Genomic DNA, 15285 nt, shown 5'->3' with positions numbered 1-15285 from the left:
AAAAAAGGTACCACTGAATCGTAATATAAACATGCGTTATTTTTGAATTGAAACTTTTTTAGGCGCGTTGAGAATAAAATTTCATGGTCGCGTCATGGCGATACCCTAACGTCATGGAGAAAGGCGACGATTTTGGTATCTTTGAATCTTGCCAAAGAAGTTTCACTTCTGACACGTGTGCTCGGAACATACGCATCATTTTTCATAAATCATTCACACAAAAATGTATTTCCGATATCACCAAATTTCCTATATATCAAACAAAGGTAATTAATTAACTTACCTTTGGCAATGGTGGTACTGTAGTTCCAATATGGTATCCAGCAATATCAATCACATTTGGTGGTAGACTCTTCACCGGTACGAAGGTGGGATGTGAATTTACGAATAATATGGATACATTGGTGTAGGCTTCTTCAAATGAAGGTAGGGTATTGCCTCGGGCTTTGGCTAGCGGACTGAAGAGTCTGTTATATGACTCTTCTTGGATTGGGAAGTTTCTCCTGAAAGTGGTAAAGTGTAATAATTTTTTCTATTCTTTATAAATTTATATTTATAAAGCATTTTGAATGCCATAAAACCAAAAATATAAATTCAACAAAAAAGGTCGTGTTCCATCGTTACAATATTGTATTCACTGAAAAGTGCTTCATATTGGTTGAAATGGTTGTTAATCATCTCAATAGATGGCGCGCGGTGTGTCCCTTCAGACACATAAAACTGAAAGAATAGAATAAATTCGATCACTCGGGCGGGTCACGAGTGGCTGAGTTGGTGAGGCATCCGCCCCGGAATGGCGCGAAGGATGCGGGTTCAAGTCCCGCCTCGTGATCGAATTTTTTCTATTCTTTATAAAGTTATATAGTAGTAAAGTGGTTATAATTTCATTTTTTTGCGGTCTGCCTCGGGTACTTTCCCGTAGTACATATTATATTATATATAGGCTATATTAAATGGATCAAGTAGAAATCCAAGTTTACCGCGTTCACACAATATTAATAATTGGTAACAAGTTAATAAATTATAAGTGTAGAAAAGAAATGGTTAAATTCATTTGGTTGCCGGATAAAAGCGTATGTGCTATAATGGAGTATAATCCGTGCTAATTTCATTTAAAGGATTTTTTTTAGTTCATTCCTGAAAAAATTTCATTTTCAAGTTAACGTGTATTCATTTTTAAAACAAATTCATGAACGCAAAGGTTTATGAAACTGGATATTTTTAGTTACTCTATTACGCCTGATCTGATACCAACGGCCGATCGTATCTGAACCAATTTTAACACAGAACTTATAGTCTGAATGATCACAAATTTAAGTCCAACCTCATAACTTACCTTCTTACTATGTAACTATATGTCGTACTGGACCGCCTCCTTGGTACAGTGGTTGACGCGTGAGCGTAACACTGAGGGGTCCTGGGTTCGATTCCCGGTGCAGACGAAGAAAAAAAAATGTCTCGGTCTGGCAGGACACAGAAGGCTGATCACCTACTTGTCCCTAAAGAAAATCGATCAGTGAAACAGATGTATAATGCATCTGCCCCTTACCCCACTAGGGGACATGGGACTTCACTTCATAACTTACCACGTAGTATAACTCAGGAACAAGTGCCCAAATAGGTTCTGCATCCTCTCCCAAGTGTTCATGGGCATGGGTAACAGGCTCAGAGGCAAGGGGACCACGGGAATAGATCTGACAGTGTCCACCATGTGTTCCAGATGTGGGTCCACGATAGTACTGCACAGGAGAATCCAGGGTACTTGAAGTACTGCGGCGAATCTAAAATATTTGTAAAGAAAAAACTTTTAACGGATTCAAATGTGACTTATACTTATGCGGCATCTCAATATATAAATATGTATCCCTATGTCATTTAGTCATGGCAAGACCGATTTCAGTATTTTTTTATGTATTCGTTGTTGTCAGGAGATTGAGCTCTTATAAAAGAAAATTTTCAGAAACTTGCTCTTAAAACGAAAAAAGAGAAGCTAGGACAACGTCTGTCGGGTCAGCTAGTTATTTATATTAATCCCTATCAACCAATAACGACATGTGGAAGTACAATAACCGGTAGGTCACGCGGAAGAATTCCAACCAATACCCGCAGCCCCATCATTAAAGTGGCTTGACGGAACATAGTGAGGATTTAGTCAGTAAGTATCCGACATAACCCACGGCTTTTTCCGTGCCGTGGGTTATCTGTGCAAGATTTTCCCACTTAAAAAAAAGGTCAAGACATCTACCTGTCTGTTTCCATGCCTGTTGTAACTGTTAACTACATATAATATTACTACCAACCGCCCCAGATTTCCACAGCTGCATATAAACATTTCTCTTTAAACACTTTATCTATTAAAAAAAACTGCATCAAAATCTGTTGCACAGTTTATAATTACGCTACGCATAAACAGACAGCAGGAAGAGACATTATTTTATTGTACCTAGTAAACTCAAACATTTAAGGGTGGCTACTCACGTGTCTGCTGCAGGGGCAATATTGGAACAATCTCGGTTGCACAGCGCGTTCCAGTTTCAGTTTGTTGTTTGAACAATTTCAGTTGTTCTCTAAATTGCCCCTGCTTGCTTATACACATCACAATTATTAAGGATCCAATTAAGGCTGCAATTCCAATATTGCCCCTGCAGCAGGTAGGTGAGTAGCCAGTTTTAAAGCTAATAACTTCTCACCCAGAATCAAGATCAGAGAAAAAGAACTCGGTAACAACTGCGTCAAATCTTCCCTTCACAATAATATCTTTAACAGCTGGCATCTCCGCTATTCTTTCTGTTAAAATCCTGCCAAAATCCATAACATTGGCAAGACTCGTATCTGGGGTTGGATTGTTACTGAATATATCTGAAATAAAATGGTTTTAACCGACTTCAAAAAAGGAGGCTTAGAATTTTCTAAATAATAAAAACAATTGCACTAAGTACCCATTTATTTTATTTTATACTAGAAATTATTATCATAAGTATTTGCTTCAAGAGCTGTTGTAGTCCGTCTGTAGCAAGATGTATCCTATACAAATATATAGATAACTAGAGGTCCGCCCCGGCTTCGCCCGTGGTACATGTTTCGCAATAAAAGGTAGCCTATGTCCTTTCTCGGGTATCAAAATATCTCCATACCAAATTTCATGCAAATTGGTTCAGTAGTTTAGGCGTGATTGAGTAACAGACAGACAGACAGACAGAGTTACTTTCGCATTTATAATATCAGTATGGATTTATTACTCTACTGTACCAAAGGTTGTCTGGAAGAAACCTTTCTAAAGCGATAAGACCGCCATTTGTACTTAGTTTAAGCTATCTTTAAGTGTTTTTATATTTCTTCTTTAAGTGCAATAAAGGATTGATAAATAAATAATCAAACGATCGGAGGCAGGATACGAACAAATCGGCAACCCGTTATCACGTCCGCGTCAGAGCAATCGAATTTATGCTACTTTTTCAGTTTTACGTACCTAAATCTATTATAATATGTACTAGTGGTCCGCCCCGGCTTCGCCCGTGGTACCTACATGTTTAAACTATCCTATCTCTCAAGTTGGATCGAACTGCACATGCGAATTTTTTTATAATCGGTTAAGTGGTTTAGGAATCCATTGAGGACAAACATTGTGACACGAGATTTATATATATTAAGATTGAAACGATGGAACCGCATAGTAAAATATATACCTTCTAACAATTTTATAGTGGAGCTGACATCAATATAGGTGAGATTCGCGGTGGGTTTGGATTCGGGAAACGCAGTGATGAATGTCACCTGGAATAAGACACAAGCATAAGGGCTACCGTACACGGACCACCGTCCACCGGCCACAAAACGCCGCCACCGGCATATATCCTGCACTTTTCATACATTTTATATGGACTCGCCGCACTCGGTTGACGCCTGTGGCGGCCACACGCTACACGCTTATAGCTTCTCGACTCTCGTGGCGGCGTTTCTGGTTGTGGCCCGTGGCTCGTGTGCGGCGACGGTAATATATACGTATCTCTTCTTAAAATTGATCTCGATAAAATGTGATACAGAGATTGCTGGAAATGGATAGTTTTAATGTAATACAAGCTTTCCGCCAGCGGCTTCACTCGCGTAGTCAAAGAAAAACCCGCATTGTTCCCGTTCCTGTGACATTTCCAGGATAAATAATTGATAAATAATGTTTTCTCACTTACTTAAATAATAAATACCCATACCTAGTTTAAAAAGATCTACAAATCACTTTAATAAGATAAGTTGATTGTATTGCCATTTGCCACCGAACCTTTTTATGTGTACAAAATTTGAATTCAATCTCCACTTTAAAACTGGATCGTAATCGAGTTTAAAGGAGTCCGTTACATACAAACATACAGGTGAAGTTAATAAAAACGTGTTAATAATCTTACCTGATGGCCAGATTTCAACAACGGCTGTACAAATCCTTTTAAAAGGTGGTAATGACTCTTCGTTGGGGCCTTTTGGATGCAAAGAATATTGTACCCTAGAGCTGAGCCTATCGTCAAAATGGTGAGTAGAAGAATCTTCATTGTGAACTGGAAGAACATCACCATCAGCCTATTTTTTTGGATTGGGTTTATACTCGAATGCAAACATTTATATCGTTAACTAGACTTAGGGCGTATGCAGAAAGAAAGCTGGAAACTTATAAGCTCCTACCGGCGCTTGTCAGCGCTGGTAACCCGCGCAGGAATATAATATATTATATTATTATATGAACACGCGCCGATAAGCGCTGAACGGCGCTGACAAGTTCCGACAAGCTTCAACACGCGCTGGTCAATAAAATTTGTCTTGGTCTGCTTCAACCTGCTTCCTTTGTGTAGAACTTACAAGCGCCGGTAAGCGCTTATAAGTTTCCAGCTTTCTTTCTCTATACAGCCTTACCTAATTGTAGTAGCGGTTTTGATTTGTAATAATATTTAGAAATTGAACAATAAAACCATTGCAGTAATAAATTAACATAATTATTGATAAATTATTATACATTTTACTGACTGTTTATAACAAATTCTTGAATAAAAATAAAATTAACAATTAAAAATTAAGTAACTAAATCGACAATTTATTTTACTAGAAAATAAAAAAATGTACTTACCTCAATTATTACAAAAACACTAACTTATTAAACTTATCACTGAATACAACAATTTCATTTCGTATCTTCCTCAGAAATAAAGCCCTTGTCTGTTTCCATATTTTTTATCATACACCCGTCTAGCAGAGCCAAAATTATCTCTCATCATTTTGATAAGTAATTGAAATAAATTTGACGAGTCATTCCTACGCAAATCGAAGTATTATAGTAGAAACTGCCTGCCTACGATGTCTTGAAGCAGTACCACAGTATTACAATATTATTTCCTACAGTAAGGAATCGCCTTTGATGTCACGCGATGCCGCCGCCAGCGTAGGTACTTACGCTGCCACACGAAAATACGCTAGGGTTGCAACAAATGGGAAATAAAACAATTGTGATTATTAATATTATTATGATGAAATCATTTATTCATATGTACATTCAAAATAATTGCGATTATTAAATCTGATGTAATTATTTGTTCATAAATATATAATTACAGATATTGCACTGCTAAATATTATTTACGTGGACACTTTATTTTTGGATGTTCTTAATTGTATATTATAACATTTAACTAAGTAATGCATTCGCATTGGGATGTACAATCTGATTAGAAAATAATGAGGACAACATATACATAGCTTTGATTTTAATTCAACAGCTATACAATTAATACAATCTTTCTGAAATATTGTTTCCTTCTGGGATTTCAATGTAGATTTACATCCGTAAACGGAACAGTTTGTGCTCGCCATAATAGAATATGTAAGTACCTATGTATAATAAAATTATTACACAAAAAATACGACTGCGTCGTCCTTTCGCGCTAGGTAAGGCAAACTAAGCGTGTTTGCCTTACGCGGCCCGCGTCGCCCGACCCCCGCCAGTTCCCCTCCGTTTCTCTGCACAAGTACATTCGTCGCACTACTGTAGGAAATATGGTAATACTGTGGCAGTACTGTGTGGCGGGGCGGCAACGTAGCGTCAGCCGCGCGTTGTGTTCGGCGTGCGGGGCGGCAACGTAGCGTCAGCTGCGCGTTATGCGTTCAGCGTGTGAGGGCAACGTAGCGTCAGCAGCTTGTTAAGCGTATGGCAATATGTGGCAATATCGTGTCAGCTTCTCGTCATGCAGAGCGGCACCGCTAGTCACACGTTCGAATTGTGGTGCGGCAACGTCTCATCAGCTTCGCACAAACTGTTCGTCGTTCGAACGGCAACGTTGCGTCAGACGCACGTCAAGCGTTCGGGCGGCCGTGGGCTCTTTTTGAAGAAGTTTTTAGAGTTTTGATTTCTTCTACGTATTTCTATTATTCTTGTTATACTTATTATGAGGAAAATAGTTCTAAGTCTGTGGCAGAGCTTGAATATGCATAAAATATTTCGCACGGAAAAAACCATAGCCTTATCTCCAAATAAACGAAGTCAACAACTTTGAAAATGCAATCTTTATCAAAATAATTCCATAAATAAGTTATAAGTACCTATCTATTTTTATTTATAGATTGTATACGATAATAAGTGTTTACTATAATATCCTGCAATTATTATCCCACCAAAAACATTTTCATGTAAAATGTTGCCAAGACGAGCCCATATGACTCGCACTGTCAAAAAGTTATCAGATCTCATGTAGAGCCAAGCTTCTAACACTACACGCCCTAACTCTACAAGGCCTAACTTCACAAACTCTACACGTTAGTCAAAATATGTGGCTTGGCCATTTCGCTACATTCACATCGGCGTAAGGTGAAAAATTAATTCACTGTTCATTACTTTTGTGTTATACAATAGTTCTTGTAGTAACGAACGGCCAAGCCACATATTTTGACTAAGGTGTAGAGTTTGTGAAGTTAGGCCTTGTAGAGTTAGGGCGTGTAGTGTTAGAAGCTTGGCTCTACATGAGATCTGATAACTTTTTGACAGTGCGAGTCATATGGGCTCGTCTTGGCAACATTTTACATGAAAATGTTTTTGGTGGGATTTCATTTCTTTTTGTAGGTTGTTTGTAACAATTTTTTTTTAACAAGGAGTACCTATACATATATATATCTAGGGGAACCAAGTTTTAGATTATTAGATTAGACCTCTAGCGTCATCAAAATTTAATTTAAAATTACAGGTCTCATACAAACTCCCATCCCCTAGTTTAAGGGGTTGGGGGATGAAAGTTACAAGTTTTATAATTTTTTTGTTGTTTGTGTGCTAATACTAGCTTACATACAAAATTTCAGCTTTCTAGGACATTAGGAAATACCTTAAGAATTTTGATGATCATCAGTGAGTCAGTGACGAAATTAGCGTTTTTTAGATATAAATAAAATCTGAAGTATAAAAGCTAATGTAATTAAAACTTAATATGTTCAATAAGTCCGCTATTGACAATATATCCCGAAAATTTTGTTGATCTAGCATAATCCAAACCCAAGTTATGAGGGTTCAAAAAAACGTCGAAGCGCTTCGAGAAAAGGTAGGTAGTGCCCGTGCGCCTCGCTTGGCTTGTCTTGGCGGGGGCACTACCGTGCCCCCAGATATAAGATCGTAAAAAGACTTGATAAACACATGATAACTATAACCACAGACTAATAATAATATACTACGTATACAACTATAACTGATAAAATTATGAAAAAGAAAAGACTTAATAAGGATTCTTACGAACATTAATTAAACTACAAATTATCAATTTACATTACAATGAACATAGTCTGTCTGTCTTTCTCTTCTTCACGCCTAAACGACTGAGCCTATTTGGATAAAATTTGGTACAAATAATAATGTGAGACCCGAGAAAGAACAAGAAAGAACAATATATAGGATAGTTTTTATCCCGGAAATCCCACGAAAACGAAAACTATTCGTGATTTCCTTTCATAACACGGAACAAGCCGCGGGTGGAAAGCTAGTACTATAATCTAATCTATACAAATATTATAAAGAGGAAAGGTTTGATTTTTTGTTTGTTTGTTTGTATGAATTGAATAGGCTCCGAAACTACTTGGCAGATTTGAAAAATTCTTTCACTGTTGGAAAGCTACATCATTTCTGAGTGACATAGGCTAGGTTTTATCCCGGAAATCCCACGGGAACGGGAACTATGCGGGTTTTTTTTTGAAAACGCGGGCGAAGCCGCAGGCGGAAAGCTAGTAAATGATAAAAAATATCATGTTAGATGGACGAAAAATAATAATACATTTAAATGTTTTTATAATTTATTCTATACTAAACTGCAAGTGTCCAAAGTTTTATAAAAGAGATACATATTTCTTAAAAACTTCTAAATTGCTAGATTCTTCTTTATTTGTATTTATTCTGTAGATATCAACATCGCCTTCTGTGTTGAGAAGAGCCTGTAAAAGAAAAGTTATGATTTTCGTGTATACCACGGTACGCGATTACACACACACATTTTTACACACGTAAGAAGTGAAACTTCTTTATGACCTTATTTTTCAAAAAAATAATTTACTATAATATGCAACTACAGAAATACGTCGAATCACGCGTGGTAGGGATAAGAAAAAGATGGCGCGTAACGGAAAAATGTCACGCGTAACGAAAAAATGTTACACTAATTTTTTTTCCAACCCCGATAAAGAAGTTTCACTTCAATAACTTACCAAGTTCCTATCCCTCGCTGTACACACTACCGCTGTTCTTTCATACACTCTGTATGGATGTATGTCACTATGTGTCAACATCCACACATCCATCCGTCCGTTCGCCATCAAACTAGTGATGTAGAACGGATCCGTTTGCGACCATGCTAGTGATATAACTGACAGCTGCAAAAAAAAACATTTAAAACATTAAATGTACACAAATTTTTATGTTTTTTGAACGAAGTTCCTTATCGCGCGTTCCGAAAGGGGGCTAGACGGAATTAGGACCAAAAGTTGTAACGACACTTTTTGCTATAGTTGTAAGCCGTGCGGCGTACGCGTGTTTCTGTGTCTGTCTCTTTCTCTCTCATAGAAAGCAAGCCTGTTATTTTAAACTAGCTGCGCTTCGCGGTTTCACCCGCTTGCCTCCGCTCCTGTAACCTGTTGGTCTTAGCGTAATGTTATATATAGCCTTCCTCGCTAAATGGGCTATCTAACACCGAAATAATTTTTCAAATCGGACCGTAGTTCCTGAGATTAGTGCGTTTTAAACAAACAAACTCTTCAGCTTTATAATATTAGTATAGAATATAGATTGTGAAATGTGTGATTTACTTTGAAAACCTTCAGATAAATTACTTACGTTTGTTTCTAAACCACTATTATCGACTTCAGATTTAGCTACAGTACCGACGAACCTTCCCTTGCTGTCCACATTATATTTTTCGGCCAATATTGACGGTGTTTTTCTATGAAAAAGAAGAAAATAATCTCACTTTATTTTGAAGTGAAACTTCTTTATGCACGTTTAGAGTAATAACGGTATTTCCACATACCATGACGCGACCTTGAAACTTTACTCTCAACGCGCCTAAAAAAGTATCACTTCAAAAATTTCGATGACGTCACAGGTACAACAAATCATTTCTACATAATAATATAAAATACAGTTTAACTTACCGACTGTCCAATGTAAGAAGAACCCTCGAAGTTAATAGGGAACATAGATGTATAGTTCCAGAATCAGTGGCCGCTAAGAAATATGGTAGACCATTTGGAGATGCTTCTAGAAACGTTATTACAGATGCGTCGTCTGCAAGAAAATATAATAATTAAATTACAATTATATTAGTAAATTAATTTATACTTATAATAATTTCTTATAACAAGCTTCCCCATGGCTTATTAAGGGTTAATAGGTTCAAACTTTCGTGTAGTAGCTGCTAGTTAAAAAAACGAAAAATATATAATTTTATGAACGTCCTTAGTTACAAGGTTACGTTGCTGAATGTTGATGAACTGTCAAATGTTACCTATTAAAATGACTCTACTTAAATTATTTATTTGTTTATTTCGTTTCTAATCCTACTAAATATACACATACTTACTTGTAACATTAAATCTGAAAACTTTAAATATTCCCGCCATTCTCTTGCAATTTAAAACTTCTCCACAATTCTTGGCTATTAAATAATTATCTAGATTGTTTAAATTAATTATTTTCAATGCGCTACAAACAACACCACTTTCCCAATTAGAATCTTTTGCAATTACACTTTTAAATCTGGCAGCACTTTTAGGCCTGTCACTGTCAATTCTTCTCAAAGACGATTTTGGGCGGGAAATATTAGCTGTCAAATCTTTTTCATTTCGTTTATTCGTTAATCTTTTCTTAGCTTTATTTAAATTAAAATCTGTTATATTATCTGTTAAATTGTTCATTGGCACATAATGTTCAACTAAATCAATATATTGATACTTTTCTAAACGCATTTTTGACCAAAACGCCTTTCCAATGTCGTGAGTATTGTTTTTATGCTTTTCTTGAACAATTGAATATAGCGTTAGTATTCCTCGTTTTTGTAATGAGCATACCTAAAATAATCACTATTTAGTTAGTCATTTCAAAACCTAAGAACTTCATTCTTTAATCAATGTTTTTTTTAACCGAATGATTACGTTAAACATGTGTTACATATATTATTACTTGATAGTACCTACATTTCAATTTATAGTTACGGACTACGTTACCATAATCAAACTTTAATATTCATAAATACGAAAAGCTATCAAAATAATTCAAAAATAGTTATGCTACGAAGTTTTCTCACCTGCCCAATAACTTTACCATTTTCCATATCAACAGTGTTGCTAGTTGTAAATTCTAAGCCTACAATTCTGTCTATTGGCTGCATCAGATTCATGTTTGAAGCACTGCTTGTGTAGGCACAAGATCTTTTAGGGACTGACTGAAAAAAAATTGTGAACTTATATTTTCATACAATATGTACCAATTTATATGAGTTTATCTCGAATGTGTTTTATAACATTAATCATGTTTTTATACCTGATTTGTTTTAATACTTTGACGACCTAAATTTTCACTTGTATCTGTTACCTCCTCAGTAAACTCGTTATCAAAACAATTAGTTTCTTCAGATAAGTCCCATAAATGAACTGTGCTGCAAAATACAATATTATAAACTAACATTTTAGAAAAAAAAATCTAATTTATTAGGTATAATTTTTAAAAAAGCTTACCCATCTCTTAAAGCTGCAACAAATATGCCATCTGTACTTCCCCTGTATTTACCTATCTCTATGTTATCTGTGGCTATTAATAATTTAATCGGTTCTAACATGGCAATACTGAGATCCCATAGACAAAGCACACTTTTATGTGTATCAGTTTTACTTTTTACATGTATCGTAAATATCAAATTACTCTTCGTCTCGGAAAAAACAATTCCGATTATTTTCGTATCGTGCATGAAATTATTGTTATTCTTATAATTTTTCATCGATATAGATACATAATCTTTACTGAACGGAAACTTGGATGTGCTCACCAAATTTGACATTTGAGTGCTGCCAGTGTTTGTGCTTAAAATATTACTTAGTCTTCCTTCAACCTTCTTTAGAAACTTCCTTAAATTAATAACACTAAAGTCTGTCTTTTTAATCTTTGATTCATATATGTCCAAAGGTAATGTTTCATCGCTTCCAGCACCATCTTTTTGTTCCAAATATGCTCGCAAATGATTTGTTCTGTAACTGTCATCTATTCCAGAGTTTCGCGGCTTATTGTCAAAGTTGATTAAATTTGTAACTTTTGTTAAAACATCATCATTGATTTTATGTACTTTCTCATTTTTTTCTTTAAGTGTCACGCAAATAATTTCATTAGTAAAATCGACTGGATATTGTGTCCATTTATTATTTAATTCTATATCTTCAGTTTGAACTTCTTGCGAGATACCATCATCAAAAGTTTGTACTGAGACTTGCGTATAATTAGCTTTTCCAAACGTGGCCATATACAAGTCGTACGGTATTGGTTTCATCTCGAAAAGAGTAAATGACATTTCATGCAGTGTTACCATGCTCAAAATATCTTTCGCTCGCTGTTTAAGTTTCTCAAATACCCGCCGCTTTTTTCTATTCTCTTTTGACTTTGTGAAATCGATAAATAATGGTCTGTAATATCAATAAATACAATTAATGTTATTTTTAATTTGTTTCATGCACACGTGTCAGCTAACTTCTGCTTATGAACTATATTAAAGCTCTCTCATTAAAACACTATGGCGACGTACATCGCTGACTACGTATTACGTACCAAATACGTTAATATTGAAAAGTATACTACTTACCTCACTTGGCGACGATTTGGCAACGTCGCCAATTTGGACATTTCTAATAAACTGCTTATTTTATACACAGCCGGCAACGTCGCTATGGTGTCTTAAGTGAAGCAGAGCTCAACCAAACTTACCTTTCCAGCACTTCCACGTGCACAGTCTTCATGCTTGACACAGCGCTTGAACTGGACATCTCCTGGAACCCCTCGTCTGTGAGGGACACCTTCTTGTCGTTGGTGTCTTCGAGTATAAACTCCATGGGCTTCGTTTTGGTCGCTGAACGATCGCGGAGTTCGAAGGTTCCTGAAAAAACAGAATTTTAACTACCCAATAATTTAAAATTTAACAAAAAGGTCGTGTTCGTTTTTGTCAAGTTTTACAGATAAATAAAACAAGGACAACAACACGCATCGTGTTTCAAATCTAAAAATTTATAAAGTTTGTTCTTACCTGAATCCAGCATTTTCTCCTCTTTCGTATTCCCATCATCTTCAACATGATTTTTTGTATCCGATACCTCACTGGAGGCATCGTTATCTACCTTACTTGACGACGAACTGTGGTACGAATCGAAATCTGACTCGTAACTCTCGAAGTCGTCTTCATAGCTGATGTCTTCTTCACTTGATTGTTTATCTTTTTGTGCCTGGAAGAAAATGTATGTTAGAAACAATAGGTACATAGTATTATGTGGTATTATCTTGCTTTTGATGCGTAGTCTTCAATCGATAGAGTATTATACAATTAGAAAATAAGACTTTAGCCGATTTTATACTAGTGAGAGTCTCCCCGTTCCACGGTTTCTGTAATGGGCTCTCTTCACAATGGTCAGCGTTGGGCGAGTAAAATTACGATCGCCGTAATTGTAAATGTTTATTCATAATCGCGGTGTTGGCGGCAAACATCGTCGATTATTTGTTGGGCCAACGCTGGCCATTGTGAAGAGGACCCATATGGTATACGAAATTGTACAGTTCGATTCAAACTTAATCGCGGTTCGGAAGTTAGCTGCGAATGCAGGAGCGCACAGATATCCGACCCTTAACGTTCCGGTAACATCTTAAATTGTTTTCTGCGAATCTGATCATTCGATGTTCCGAGCCGCCATTAAGTTTGTATCGTACTGTAATAGTATCGATGAGTCATTTTAATCTTGAGATCGTCTTCTTTTAAAATAACGTGATAATAAAACTGATAATATAATGTTATTATCTACACTATTATCTATATTTAGCTCACAATAAATTTTCCATTTGTATAATAAATTTTCCATAATAGTTAAAAAACGATTCCTAACGAATTTAAAAAAAAACATTTTTTATTGTACACTAGGGAGTAGGGGAGCGCTTGGCCACGATATCGTCTAATGGTAAGCTGACATGTGGCCTAAGATGGAGCGCGCTATCCTAAAAGCGACCGTTACCAATAAAAAATTACAATGGTCTGAGGGTATTTTATTTTATTTACAGGCTAAGCTGGGATGAGTAGCTAGTTCTGCCCCCCTAGTCAAGTGGCTTTCTGTTAGCGTAGCGTTCAAGCGTTTTTACTAATCAAAACTATTTCATGAATATAAACAAGACAGCATTGAAATGTATAGAAATTTTCTTCATAAAATAAATTCTTTCATCATAAAATTATAGAAACAGAGGATCTCATACATTACCTGTGATTGCTCTCCATTCAAGTCAACAAAAAACGCTTTCGGCTGAGCTTTTAGTTTCTGAGCCAAATTCAACATTTCAGCATTATTATCAACCGCATCAGGAATCAATATCTTCACTTCACCTTCATCTAACGTTCTAGTTTTAGTTCTTTGTCTTTCTTTACTTTCTGTTTCTTTTGCAACAACTTTAGCCTTAATCGAAGATACTTTCGTACCTTCCAGTGCTTTATTTCTTGATTCACGGTTATTTTTGGTATCTTCCAATTTTGTTTCAAATTCAGAAACAAGTTTTCTCTTAACAGCTGGAGAATTTACAGTAACATTCGTGAATGGCAAACTTTTCGACGAGCGCGGAGTTTTATTCGATCTGGCTGTATCTGGAACAGCCTTAGTATTGACAGGTTCTGTTTTTTTCGCGCTTGTTTTTTTAATCTGTGTCAACGAGGGTGAAGCTTTTAATAAATTCTTCATTGGTGATACGCTGTTTTTAGTAGTAGGTTGTGTAGACTTCTTTGGTGCTTTCAAAGCACTGTTTTGTCTTGAATAAATATCTGCTGTGGTGGATTGCTGAAGATATGGCCTCGGTGTAGATACACTGTACACGCTCTTTTTGAGTTTCTCGTTTTCTTTTTTCGATGGTATATCATCCTTTGATTTCTCTTTTGTTTTACTTTTAATATCGGACGATTTTCGTGCGGTGTGCATGTTTGGGCCTAAAAAACAGAGTTTTCGTCGATTATTTACGAAATAGAATAATTAATATTACAGGCCCTATTAAGCTAGGCCTTATTACAAGGGTACCTACGTTGGGTACCTAACTAGATTATTTAGCCTATCGTGACAAAGTCTATTTTTTTTGTCAGAACAAGAACTAGGTTAATTTAAGTGGTAACCACCACAATTATAATTTATAACACATTATGCACCGTAAACAATCCATTTTCGCATTTATACATATTACTAGTGTGTTTGTTTGTTACTCTTTCACGCAAAAACTGCTGAACAGATTTTCATGAAAGTAAAACTTAAGATAATTTTTATTGGGGGAATGGGAACTACGAGGGTTTTTCATTGAGTTCATGACTTTAGAAATTGTGGTGCATATTGTCTAGTATTTTCGTATGCTTAAATTTTCTCAATTTTTGTGAAGAATTTAAATTTTTCACTTTATTACCTACCTACTTATATATTTTTATATATAATATTATGTAATGGGAATCGCGTAAATGCATTTTAAATTTGCTATTAAGTACCACGGAGTAAGTAGGTACACCCTTCACTACCAAA

At 35.9% G+C, this 15285-nt stretch overlaps 2 protein-coding genes across 2 annotated transcripts in view; both read right to left on the bottom strand.

The window, feature by feature from the left end:
- LOC149896138 (UDP-glucosyltransferase 2-like) overlaps window positions 1-4543 on the bottom strand; it is a 35137-nt gene extending 30594 nt beyond the window's left edge. Inside the window, exons 1-5 of the mRNA XM_090118099.1 lie at window positions 4401-4543; window positions 3687-3774; window positions 2691-2859; window positions 1587-1781; window positions 284-503 (exon numbers count right to left, since the gene is read on the bottom strand). Of these exons, the coding sequence (XP_089974225.1) occupies window positions 284-503; window positions 1587-1781; window positions 2691-2859; window positions 3687-3774; window positions 4401-4541 (813 nt within the window). The 5' untranslated portion in view covers window positions 4542-4543. The remainder of the gene's footprint in view (window positions 1-283; window positions 504-1586; window positions 1782-2690; window positions 2860-3686; window positions 3775-4400) is intronic.
- Window positions 4544-8312: 3769 nt separating this feature from the next.
- LOC149896137 (uncharacterized) lies at window positions 8313-14703 on the bottom strand. Its single transcript, XM_090118409.1, has 11 exons — window positions 13999-14703; window positions 12786-12981; window positions 12470-12638; window positions 11236-12171; window positions 11093-11156; window positions 10806-10943; window positions 10083-10569; window positions 9655-9787; window positions 9338-9443; window positions 8713-8889; window positions 8313-8442 (listed from the first exon to the last, which is right to left on the bottom strand). The coding sequence occupies exons 1-11, from the start codon at window positions 14701-14703 to the stop codon at window positions 8338-8340; spliced, it is 3216 nt and encodes a 1071-aa protein (XP_089974535.1). The 3' UTR covers window positions 8313-8337.
- Window positions 14704-15285: the final 582 nt, after the last annotated feature.

The sequence above is a fragment of the Colias eurytheme genome, chromosome 29, assembly GCF_061535395.1.
Source record: "Colias eurytheme isolate Ceu_HAF_F1 chromosome 29, ilColEury1 Martin Lab GWU primary, whole genome shotgun sequence".
NCBI lineage: Eukaryota > Metazoa > Arthropoda > Insecta > Lepidoptera > Pieridae > Colias > Colias eurytheme.
Note: the sequence above shows the minus strand (reverse complement) of the source record. Positions and strands in the feature narration are given on the sequence as shown.